The sequence below is a fragment of the Pipistrellus hanaki genome (assembly GCF_964339955.1).
Source record: "Pipistrellus hanaki genome assembly, chromosome: 4".
Classification (NCBI taxonomy): domain Eukaryota; kingdom Metazoa; phylum Chordata; class Mammalia; order Chiroptera; family Vespertilionidae; genus Pipistrellus; species Pipistrellus hanaki.
The window spans coordinates 68,147,925-68,160,688 of NC_140506.1; the positions used below are offsets into that span (position 1 = coordinate 68,147,925).

The 12,764-nt window shown below is 55.0% G+C and overlaps 1 protein-coding gene across 1 annotated transcript in view; it reads right to left on the reverse strand.

The window, feature by feature from the left end:
• Positions 1 to 3,537: 3,537 nt before the first annotated feature.
• The window catches only part of MARCHF3 (membrane associated ring-CH-type finger 3), a 134,408-nt gene continuing 125,181 nt past the window's right edge, over positions 3,538 to 12,764 (reverse strand). The window contains exons 4-5 of the mRNA XM_084880941.1: positions 10,573 to 10,782; positions 3,538 to 4,116 (exon numbers count right to left, since the gene is read on the reverse strand). Of these exons, the coding sequence (XP_084737067.1) occupies positions 3,958 to 4,116; positions 10,573 to 10,782 (369 nt within the window). The 3' untranslated portion in view covers positions 3,538 to 3,957. The remainder of the gene's footprint in view (positions 4,117 to 10,572; positions 10,783 to 12,764) is intronic.

A 12,764-nucleotide genomic window follows, 5' to 3' on the forward strand; every position in this document is an offset into this window, starting at 1 on the left:
GCTCCTCCTCCCTCCACAGGCCCCCTGTCTGTCCCAGGCGCCTCTCCTGTGGGTGGTGCCCGCTTAGCCGCCTGGCACTGTCCTTAGGAGTGAGGGAGGGGAGGGAGGGAGGGGAGGGGAGGAAGGGAGGGAGGGAGGGAGGGAGGGGGGAGGTTCAGAGGACTTCACCTTGAGATCCACTGAGATTAACAAACAAGGGTTGGCCTGTGGAAGGATCCATAGGCTGTGTGTCTGTGACTTCCTGGAGCTGCCTTGCCCCTCAGCTGCTCAGCTGCAGGCATGGCATATGGCTGGCCTGGCTTCTACTCGGCGGGGCAGTGAGACGGAAGGTAAATGAAAGAAGGAGACAGAGGCTTTTTTGAACTGCGTAAGAGCAACCTCTGCAGCACCTGCCTCCCACCACCGTCAGCTACATCCAGCGCTCGCCCGGAGGGGCAGCCAGCTCCATCCTGGTCCCTGCCTCTTGTCCTGAAATAATCCCGAACCCTGTCCCACTTGCTGGCCCCCCTCCCATCCTCTGTAAGGCTTCAGAATCACAACCTACACTTCGCGCCCAGCTCTAGGGCTGAGTGGCTGAGCTCCGGGCAGCCCCGGGGACACTCCAGCTTGGAGTGGAAAGGAAGCACCTGCCAGTTTCCCTTCCGAGGCATCTCTCCGCCTCAGTGTCTTCTGGCCGTGCGGCAGTCCCCGGGGAGGGGAGGCTGAAGACAAGGGTTTTGTTCGCACCACGGTGCCCAGTAGGCTGTGTGGAGGGTCAGGAGAGGCCGAGACAGCCCTGGGCCAGACTGGGCCGGTGCAAAGAGCGGAACAAAGAGGCCTGGGGAGAACTGGGACCCTCTGCTGGCCGACGTGTACCCGGGCTGCGTTCTCTCTTCCATTTTCTCCTTCGGCTCCTCCAGGCCCCCAGATGAGTTGCCTTCACCGAACATGAAATGACGGTGGCTGCCGTCTCAATGACAGTGACAGCGCAGGGCACCGAGGGCGCGGGGAGGGGGACGGGACACGGAAGACACATGCAAGCAGCTTCCAAGCCATGCTGTTTATTTCCCTTCCCTGGGCTTTACGGCCCCTCCGGGCTTCTGCTCACCCTCCGAGGAGCTGTGGGAGCGGCGTGTGTACTCGTGCTCGCTGCCCCCCCCCCCCCCGCCCCCGGCGAGAACACGCAGGAACACACATGTGCACACCCGGGCAGGCAAGACACCGGGCTTGTTTCAGTTGCTGGTCTCCCCTCTGGCTTCACAGCGACACGCATTTGTCTCTGCCTGATGCTCTCAAGGAAAGGGGTGAGGACAGGATGCGGCAAGGAGCAGGAGTGGGAAGCTGGAAGAGGGAAGCATCGAACCACCAGATCCTCCGCCTGCCCCTGTTCATTCCTTTCCCGGTTCATGTTGATCTCTCAAAAAGAAAAAAGAAAAAGAAAAAAAAAAGGCAGAGTAAGACTAGCAGGGCTGCAGGTCCCCATGGAGCACCGCCTGCCAGGAGCCTCCAGCGGGGCAGCCTGTTGGGTGACAGACACAGACGCAGAGCCTCCACTGGAGCCGCGCTGTCTCCTGCCTTCCGGCCGGTGCCGTGTGCACGTGCGCAGTCCCCGGGCTCCCCCTCCTGGGCCAGCCTCAGGGGTCGGAGGCCCGGAGGGGAGGAAGTGTCTGCCAAGAACGTGCAGGATCCCGGGTGAGCCCGGGTGCTGTGGGTCAGTCTCTCACAAGGAGGTTCCGGGCGGGTGGCCCCGGTAAGGAGACACTGATGCTACCCGGCTTGGCTCACCAGCCCACAGGCAGCCTGCGCCTCCGGCTGGGACTCCGCCTGACCTCCCCGGAGCGATGCCGGCCCCGGCACAGTATTAATGTGTCAACCTTCCCAGCACAGGGTGGGGGCGGGGGGCCAGCGAGCTGCCGGACCCCGCCGGCCTTTGATATTTCACATCATCTCTCATCTCATGAACCGAGACAGCGGGGATTCTCCGCAGCCAACCTGGACAGGAGTGATGCTGGGATCTGCCGCTTCCTTAATTCATGGAAGCAGCAGCGAGGAGAGGGTACGGCCCTCTGGGGGGCGCCATTCGGTGGAGAGGTGCCACTGGTTAACCGGGCGGCTCAGGGACCAAGGCCGGGTGCACCTCACTCATCAACTGCATCGCAGGGCTGCTCTTCACCAGCTCGCGACCGAGCTGGACGCCCGGCGCTGGAAACGGAGTGTGTGACAGCTGCGTGCAGCCAGCGGTGTCCAGCATTTTAAAAAGGTCGATTAAGAAACGGTTGATGGCGATGCGGCGAATGGCAGCCCGGAGGGGCGAGCAGGGCCGAGTAAACAGAAGGGCCGAGGCGTATATTGCTGGAACTGAAGTGCCGGAGCGAAGCGTGGTGGGAGGAAATCCATTGTCACAAGCCATAAAGCACGTCTGAGCTTCGCGGCGGCGAGCGGGACAGCTGTTCCCGCCCCAGGCAGCACGGGCAGCAGCCTGAGCGCCGCGGGCTCTGCAGACAAAGGCGACACCTGCATCGGCTCGATCAGTCCGCAGGCAAAAATCTTACCCTCCTCCCTGCGGCTCCTCGGCGCTCTCTGTTCTCCCACGCGGGGAGCGCGAGGCAGCCGCCGGAGCGATATTAGGAATGTGGGTCATGTTGTAGAAATCCTTATTTTAAGCCTTCCCCAAAGCTGGGCTCCGGCGTCTCCTCCGGGTGTGGGGTGGAGGGGGCGGGAAGCGGGGAGTCTGAGCGGTGCTTCCTCAGACCGCACATCTGCTCCCGGCCTCCCCAGGCACACAGACGCGGGGACAGGCTGTACCCTTGACACTGCCACGGAGAAGAGAGGGACACGCGGCCCTCAGAAAAAGTCCATTTCGGCTGCGACAGGATCGGCCGGTGGTTGGGGGAAGGTATCACCGTGTGGGGCTGTGCTTTGGCACGGAGACCAAGGGGTTTGAGGGGCGAGGGCAGGCTTTTTGGCCACATCTACCTGTCCAGCTGGGAATTCAATAGAGCAATGGGCGAGCTAATTGATATGCAAAACAGGTTCAGGGTTCCTAGAAATGCCTAATGAGCCTCCAAGTCGCTGGGAATGCAGAATTAAGACACGCACCAACCTTTTTTTCCTTTTCCTGCTTACCATCTACTCTGGGAAACTTCACAGGTTTTATGATTGAAACAGAAAGTATTGCAATCAGTGCGGTTTGTCTTTCACACACTGGAATTTATTATTAGAAAATAGCTTCGATCAGCCGTCAGTACCAAACAAGTTGACAGGAGCGTGCTTCTCACCATATATATATATATATATATTTTTCTTCCTTAATGAGAATTAAATAAACAGCGCACTGTGGGGAGAGCTGCCACACCTCTTGTTCCTTTAAAGTCTGAATACTTACATGAGATTTAGTACAAAACCACCCTTCAAGCATGACTTGTTCTCCAGTTGTTATGCTGTGTCCCCTTGAGCATGGGACATAAAAGAGATGAAAAAAACCACTTGAGCTATCAAACAACCCCCAAGAATCTACAGTAGAAACCGGCAACAAATAAATGAATCCAACAAAACCCGTCCAAACCAAGACACCAGTTTTAAACATTGGCTTTTCAATTTGATTATCGTCTAAGTTTAATAAGTTTATAGATCTGAAATAGTAATAAAAAGGAAGAATCGAATTGCATCCTCAGCAGGACAACCTTCCTCCTTTGTGAGAGAGGTGTTCGGAAAACTCCATACAGTATCTGCTAAATGAACATGTTTGGCAGCTTAGCAAATATCATAGGATCGCAGAGTCCATGATTGGAAGTGGAACAGCATTCGATTTCCCCGGGCGGAGTCCGCTGTTGCCCGGGGCGCTGTGTTCACGCGGCTCTGGATGTCCTTAGACCCACGGGCTTCTGGAACGGTTCGGGGATGGCTCAGGGCATGGCCCCAGTGCGGGCACTTCCAAACCCAAACAAGGAGTGAACCAACCAACCAACCACACAAATGTCAGACAATCGTCTCTTTTGAGTTCCTCTTGACAGAATGGAGGCCCAGCAAGGACTGCTGGTTGGAAGGTATGTTGACAGACTTTGGAATGAGGAGAATCACCCTTTGATTGGTCCGACGCCATTCGTTGTACAATCGACAGTGGTACCTAAACGACACCTGGGGTTAGGAGAGGAAAATAAGGGAAGGTTTCAGGTAAGCATGTGCCGATAATCAATCCAAAAAACAAACATGTCGCTTACAGGAGCTGCAAGCAGCTGGCAGTGGCACCGCGGGGCAAGGACCTGGCTGGGACCCTGGGCACCCACAAGTGAACACCAAGCAAAGAGCGCCCGCATGTGAACACTTGACCCAGCGCACAGCACAGCTTCCTTTGCTCCTCCTCACATTGGGTGAAATCAGGGAACCTATAGGAAATGAGGTTTCTTCTGAGTTTGGGCTTATTTGGGGGATAGTGGTGTTTAGGTTTGAAAGCATCAGTGATGAAGGTTGGCTGGAAGCAGTGGGCACAGTGGGGGTAGTGCCAGCCCTTGCCCGCTGAGGGACCTGGCAATGTGCCTTTCTGGCCCTCAGGGAGGGATGCTGGGGCTTCACGTGCCCTCTGCAGGCTGGACACTGCACAACTCAAAGGACGCCATTCACACCGATTGTGACGGGAAGAGCATCTTTTGTTCTTGCCACGGACACCCTGTAGAACTATACTGCGTGGCCCCGAGGGGTGACCCCCAATTGCTCCAGCTCCAGCATTCGATGGCTCCCAGAGGGGGCGCTTCGGCATGGGCACAGAACTCCCCTGGTCAGGTCTTCTTCAGCCACAGCGCCTCGTGCCTGCCTCGGCATGGCACTGAGTGCCCTGGGCATCAGTGCCCTTGTCTTTCTGGCATCACGGCATCATGAGAGCAGGGCTTGTGCTGTTTCCATCTTTGCAAGGCCTGCACCCATCACAGTCTGGCACTGGGACGTTGCTCAGTAGAGTATGCTGAGTGAATGGATGAGTGGGTTCCTATCCCATGCTTTCTAATTGCAACAACTGCTTAAGATTTAAGCCTCTGTTGTATCTATGTGACAGTAAGAAGAGTAAACTCAGTTAATTGTGACAGAACTGTGTGCCCAAAGTGCTTGCTTCCCGTGTAAATATACTGGAATGAGAGCATTACGTGTGTGGCTTGTGTTGGAGAAGGCCGGCACGGAGCACCGATGGGCTGCCCAGGAAACACACAGCTTCATCTGTGCTTTTGAAGACGTACGGACGCCTTTACCAACGGGGGCAGGGTCCAGGCTGAGTGCACGCAGATGACCGGGTGCTGGGAGGGAAGGCGCCCTGGGCCGAGAGGGACACATTACTCAGGGACCACCCCCCGGGGCGGTGGGCTGTGTGGACCCCCCGGGGCGGGGGGCTGTGTGGACCCCAGTGCAGGCCAGAGAGTGGGCTGGCCCCGTGGCTTGAGGTCAGCGTTGGCCGAAGTGGAGGAGAGTGCAGGCCCTCGGTCCGAAAGGGCTTGCTGGCCCTCATGGCAGGATCATGTAATTCTGAGTCTAATCACTCGCTCAGAAAGCAAACGCCACGGGCTGAGAGCCAGAGATCTGGGTATGAAAATATAAGCTTTTAAGCTCACACAGATGTGCTTTTGTCCAAAAGGCCCAGAACATGCCAAAGTGGACCAGGGTTTTTCCCTTTTTCCTTTAAAGCCCGCTTCCCTTTCATCGATTCTGTCCTAAGGCTGCTCGGTGCTCCTCTCGAATGTTAGAGAAGCAGGCTGGGCAGCCTGCTGTTCGGGGCCAAGGGCAGGGAAGAGGCAGAACACAGACAAGCGCTAATGAAGAGCGTTGGCGCTACAAGGAGTCTGGAACCTGGAAGTGTTACAGGGGAGCTGAATTTCTAATCAGGAGTCCTTTCAGCCATGGCTGGCATCGGGAAGCAGCGAATTAAGCTGTGGGCACAGGTGGGCAGCACCTTCTCTACAAGGTAGGAAGCAGGCCTTGGGCTGCGGGCCAGGCACATGGGGCTTGAGCCCCCAATCTCCCCTTAATTCCGCCGAGACTTTGGGAGGGTTGCTTGCTATCTCCAAGTTTCAGTTGGGTCGTCTGCTGAGATGATGCATAAAAAGCACTTAGCACCCGCGGCCTAGGGGATATGGTCAATAAAACTGTCATAACGGTGCCTGGTGTCAGGTGGGCGCTAGAAGTTCTGGGTGATCACTTCGTGAGTTATATAAACGTCTAATCATCCTGTGGTACCCTTGGAACTAATGATACTGCGTGTCAACTGTGTAACTGAAAACAAAACAAAAAATAAATAAAAAGCACTTGGCCTAGTGCCTCACACCCAGGCGAATGTGCTGGCCTGTTGTCGTTCAGTGTGGAACAGACCGTCACTTTGTGACACTCCTTAGGGACAGGGAGTGGAGATGGGCTGTCTCCTCTCAGGGCGCTCTCGGTGTGGTGGCGGGTCAGCCGGCATCACCTGAGAGCTTGTTAGAATGTGAGAATGTGGGGCTCTGCCCGGACCTAAGGAGCCGGAGCCTGCCTTTCAGCAGGATCTCCAGGTGACGGGCCCCTTCCCTGCAGCCTGGGCAGCCTTGCTTCCGGGAACACAGGTGCCCACGACTCAGCGGGTCTCCCGGCTCCTTGGCCAGGAAGTAAGAAATCAGCCCAATGTTCAGATAAACAAATGAGACCTTATTATGCATTAATTTATCTTAATTGCTGTCAACAACCACTTTGCGGGCAAGTCCAATCAATAAGAAGAGCACGCCTTGGCTGGCTTGGCTCAGTGGCTAGAGCATCAGCCTGTGGACTGAAGGGTCCTGGGTTCAATTCTGACCAAGGGCACATACTTGGGTTGCATGCTCAAATCCCAATTGGGTGGTGCAGGAGGTGGCCAATTGATTCTCTCTCATCACTGATGTTTCTATTTCTCCTTCCTTCCTCTCTGAAATCAATAAAGAAATATATGTTTTTAAAAAATAAGAAAAGCACATCATAAGCAGATGACTGGGTCTGAGGGAAAACAAAGGAAGTTGGCCAAGTGCAGAAGGGGCAACTGTGAGCAGCTGCCCTGGGCGAATGCGGGCTCCCATCTCTAGAAGCTCCAAGACACTCCCTCCCGCAATGAAACAGAACAGGAGAAGGCGAGGTTTGAATTAGAGAAACAAAGAGGCAGGGAGGGGGAAATAAGCATAAGCCAAAGGAAGCCGTAGCAGTGGGGACATTGGGAACCTCGTTTGTACGGAAACCTCTGAAGTTCCCGAGGTTCTAAGGAGAGGAGGAGGAAGCAAGAGCACAGGGCGCCGATTCTAATAAAACTCCTCCCTGTGGGATGGGTTTCTTGAGGTGCAGTCATTTCTTCATCCACAGGATATGTATTCACCTCCTGTCATGGGCAAGGTCTGTCCCGAGAGCTGTGATCCTAAGGATGGCACAAGGAGAGGCGCCCAGCTCTCCCGGTCAGGAGGGGACAGCTGCCGCCCAGTGCTGTCGCTAAGTCACAGCAGGCTTTGGAAGATCTCACTATGCATTTTTCTTCTGCCCTTTCTCTCCAGAGGTTATGGTGTGACCGTAAGGTTACTGATGGGGCTGGGGCTTTGGGAATTGCCATTGCAGAGAGGGGTCCAGTCTCTGCACCGTTTAAGAGAAGAGGGCCCTCACGCTGCCACGGGCTGCTGAGGGTGTGTCTAAACCAGCCCCACAGGGAACCTCGTTACAGTGTTCTATTGGAGCCTTTCCCTTTTATAACAAGAGTTTAAATGATTAACCCATGGGCCTGGGAGTCAGCCAGGGGATTCAGATGGCCCCTTCGTTCCGTTCTGTGATGGAGCACAGCTTCGGTGCTGGGCACCGGCTGCCGCAGTGACCCAGGGACTAGAAGGACTTCCTGTGGTCACGGGAGGGAGGTGCCTCCGCTCTGGCAGCTCTGAACCGGGCCTCCTATGACTCCCACTATGAACAGTTCCTTAGTCTTAGTGTGGAGTCAGCTCTCCTCTAGCACGCTTGCTGTCTGTCCCTGGACTTCCAACAGCTTACCACATGGCCAGAGATGTGCTGGGGCACCTCTCTCCTGAGCGAGGGTGGCCGAGGCCTGTGCCCCTGGGTCGCAGGTGCCTGTGTTCCCCACGGCAGGCTCCATAAGGCAGAGCTCCCTGTTTGTGTCCAGGCCCGCCCCCCCCCCCCCCATGGGCAGGTGAGCGTGCGGGCGAGGAACCCCCGAGGCACGTTAGGCGCTCAGCGTGGATGCTCGGCCCTCTTCACAGAGCCTGAGAGGCCCTCCCGGGAAGGATCCTCTGAGGAGCGGACCGACACCGTGTTTGTTTACCCAGGACATTTCCACGGCATTTTCTCCTGAAGCCTGACAGCTTGTTTACAATGGTTTCTGCTGGAGGGCAGCTTCCAAGTGCTGTCAGCTCCTGAATTACGGCTCTTGCCAGGGCAGCTCGGTGCAGCGTGTCTCCGGGAAGGAGAGGGTCTGCACTCACTTCCTACTGCGGAGCACGCTCTTCACATCAGTCCAAGGACAGAAACGCCTTTCTTTTCCTCCCGCCGCTCTGCATTGTACAGAGGGCTGGGGGCGGTGGTGGGAGATGGGGGAGCAGGGAAGCCGCGGGGAGAAGACCAGGGTGCCTATGATACTAGGTGCTTTGACATCCGCTCCCATGTAATCCCACCTAATCCTCACAATGGCCCATTGACCCCGGGGTTATCAGTCATCCCTCCTTTTTTTTTTTTTTTTTTCTCATTCTCATCCCCCCCTTTTTTAAGGGAAGGATGATCAGAGAGGTTAAGTACCTTGTTTAGAGTTACACGGTCATTAGGATGCTAAATCCTGGGTTTAAACACCTGCACTTTTACTCTGCTGCCTCCTGGGAAAGGAAGTACTACACGATCTCTCTCCGGAAAGAACCGACTCCAGGTTCCTTTCCCGCCCAAACCCCCCTTTCACCCAGATGCGGGAGATCAACCAGGGTCACGCCCGTATTTCCCTACGTAATTCTTTCTTTCCTTTCTTCCTTCCATGGCTCTGCCCCCTATTCTGCCTTGTTAGGTAAGTCGATCTTTCCCAAAGCCGGTTTTCAAAAAGGCTTCCGTTGGTTTGAAAGCCAGGATTCAAATCCACATCTTCATTTTAGGAACTTGTCTGAGAAAGATGGTAGACAAGTAAACCTCTGATCGTGGTCAAACGTTATTTCCCGGAGTACTTCCCCCTGTACACGCCCATTTCTGTCTGATAGCACCAGGGGAAGTGGGCAGGGCGGGCGTCACTGCCATTTCCACTTACAGAGGGGAACACCGAGGCCCTGAGCAGTGCTGCGACTCACACTGAGTTCGCCCGACTGTTGAACTCCTTACTTCTAACTCTCCTCGCAGCACAATGTCCTTGTGACTTCTGAGTCAGCTTCAGGGCTTGGTTCGTCATGAATCAGGTACACTTTGGAAGCACAGGCCTTCAGAGAAGGCAGTAATAGCTTTGTGTGGGGGCTCCATTAGGCTGGGAACAGAGGCCTAAATGGACCAGAGGACTCAGCACACTCCCCGTTTACCAAGGTTCAGGTCACGTCCCTCTCCCTGAGACTGAGCGGTGCTCCCAGTTACTGAGGGAGCGCTGCTCTCACCAGGAGGAGGGACGGGGGTGGGGTGGGGAGGAAGGGGGATGAGCAGGGGCTGGGGTCAGTGTGGCAGGAATGGCCGCTGGTGGGCAGGGCTTGGGTGCCAATGGGAGCCATGGAAGCTTCCACTCGCTGATGCAGTGATGTGGGACATGGGAACGTACTCTTCAGACAGGAAATGCATATTGAATGACAACGGGACATGCTCAGATTAGAAAACCAGCAGGCACGGGAGAGTAATGCCGGGAAGCAGGGGCCCAGTTTCAGAAACGTTTCTAGATAGTTTCCTAGTTTTCTCTGCAGGCCCCAGAGGGAAGCATGAAGAGAGACCAAGTGCTGTAATTTGTGGGTGCTGCCAACTGGTGCCTGAGCAACCAACTTACTCCGTAAGTTAAAAGAATGGGGGAGAGAGAGAGAGAGATGTTTTAAAATTCTTCCTCCTATGCAGAGGGAACACTTACTGGGAAATGGTTTTCTTTGGTGGCAGCTTCTCCGCCAGATAAATGATTGTCTTTGTGGGCAGCAGAGTCAATATCCTGACACAGAACAATCCCCAGGTAGGGCAGCTCCGCGCCCAGGAGACTTGACCGTGTCAGGGTGCAAGACAATGACCAGCAGGAGGGTTCAGGATCTGTGCAGGCAGCCACAGCAGCCGTGCCAGGCACATCCTTCACAATCTACAGTGATCCCCACCAAAGGGAGGAGCATAAGCAAGGGAGGGAGAACGCCTCCTAACACATGGAGCCTCGGTGGCCAGAGGGGAGCAACGTCCAGGGTGTGTCTCTCTGACTGATGGGCTCTCAGAAGCTGAAGCTTTTTCTTTACTTGATCTGCTCATCTCAGCGGTGTGTGCCTGCTCAGGTACGCCCCATCCCCTCAGTAACAAACCTAATCACACATCCTAGCTGCCTGCACCGGGCAGGCGAGATGTGACCCAGACAAGAGGGGAGGCCATGCCAGCGGTGGGGCTGCCAGCTGCAGCTGGCCTGGTCCCCGGGGCCGTGGCCATACTTACTAGTGTCCAAAAGAGGTAAATAGTGAAGAGTGCGACAGTGAGTGCAATCAGTCCCACGGCCTCGAGCCGGCTGCTAAAGTGCAGGTGGTCCACGGCGCCCCGCAGGCAGAGCCAGCCCGAGATGGTGGCCAGGGGAGTTATGAACAAGAAGCACACCATGTCTCCGAACAGAGTCCGCTTCTCATGCTGAGGGCCTGGGTTTCTGAGCCACTGCCGGGGAGAGGGAGAGAGAGAAAGACAGGACACGGTTAAACCCTCGGTGGCGTGGAGACACTCCAAATTTGTCTTGATCTTCAGAATCTGGGAAAAGGCACTTCTGACTTGTGCTGAGTTCACAAGGGAGCATTAGGGCTCATTCCCATGCCTCCGCCCCCTGAATAATAGTGATTATGATAATAATATAATATGACAATGGTGGTGATGATGATGATCATAATAGTAATAATGTACCTTGCTGCAGATGGTCTGTTTTTGAAAAACAGTTCAGTAGTTATGATTATATATCACAATGAGTCTATGAGGAAAGGAGAGGATGTTCTTTTTGGGAGGTAATAGTTGAGATGCCAGAGTGCTGTCAGGTGGCCAAAGTCTCCCAGTGTCTGGATCCGGGGACTGTGAGCAGGAGAAGGTAAACTCAGCCCGCCTGGATTGCTCCATTCCTGGCCCTTCCCAAGGAAGACTGGCTCCTCAGAGATGAGCCGAGAGTCCTCATACTATTCTGCCTGATGAATGTTTGGTCTGCCTGAGGCACCGGGCCTCGGAGCACCAGTGTAATCAGAGAGCTTATGCCAATGCTGTGATTTATGTTGAACACCTCTGTGTGCCCTGGGGCTGGAGCCTGAGTAGCTGAGGTTAGTCATGCAGGCGCTGTGTGCCTATGTGACTGACCCCCACGAACACCTGGGCACCAGGGCTGGGTGAGCTTCCCGGGCTGATAACGCTTCGTATGTGCTGCCTCGATTTGTTGCTGGAACAATTAAATGCACAGTATCGTGTGGTATTCCTGGGAGGGGACACCTGGGAGCCTGTGCCCGGTTTCTCCTAGCCTTTGCCCATGCATCCTCTGCCTCTGCTGACCAATGGGCATCCTTTGGCTGTAATGAGCCGTAATCAGGAGCAGAAGTGCTTCTCTGAGTCCTGTGAGTCCGTCCAGTGAATCACTGAGCCTGAGGGTGGCCTCGGGGACCACCCGCCCACAGAGACGCATCTGACCCCGTGAACTCGGTGATGCCCCCTCCCTCCTGTTTTAGGACCCTAATCTCCTACCTAGAACTGTCTTGGACATCTTAATTGTGCTACCATCTTGACTGACCCAACCCCCGAAAGGATGGGGACAATTTTGTGCTTGTTTAAGGACTGGAGCTGAGAATTCCTACAGGACAGGGTTGCCCTGCCACTGGGGGAATTGCTGAATATCTGCTGAAGTGTTTTACATAATCTATTCTAGGAAATGTCACGCTTTACGTATCGGTGTCAGTGTACACTGGTGAGAAGGCTGGTGGCTTCTGATTAGTGTGGAAACATGCCCCCAAACAATCTGACATTCTCATAGCACTGTCCCACGTAATAATGAGAGAGGCCATGGAGTCCAGAGAAGGAGTGGGGTCAAACAGAGAAGGAGTGGGTTGCGGGTGGGGAGAGACACTGCGACTCTGTCTTCCTTCTCATCCTACCAACAAATGAGGAGGCCTAGCAGTGCTGAGGGCTGGCCCCCAAATGGGAGCACCGTGAGCTACTGAGCAACCCCAAGTGGCCAGGGCAACAATTTCCACAAAACCACTGCTGGGAGGGAAAAAAGCATAACAGGAAAGAAAAGAGAGGGAGGGGCTGACTGGAGAGAGATGGGAATGTCACGCTCAAGGGTGGAAGGAAGAGACCAAAGAGCCACAAAGAGGGTGAGCAAGTTGAGGAAGGAGCTGTGGACGGGCCAGCAGGAGACTTAGGGAGCCAGCAGAAGAGACGGGAGGCAGAGGCCCAGAAGGAAGTTTTCTGGGACCCTAAATCTCCTTCCTAGAACTATCTTGGACATTTTAATTGTGCTACCATCTTGACTGACCCAATCCCCAAAAGGATGGGGACAATTTTGTGCTTAAGGACTGGAGCTGAGAATTCCTACAGGTCAAGGTTGCCCTCCCTCCAATGTTTGCCAGAAGCCAATGTTAAATGACCTGGGATGCCCAACATAGCACTTC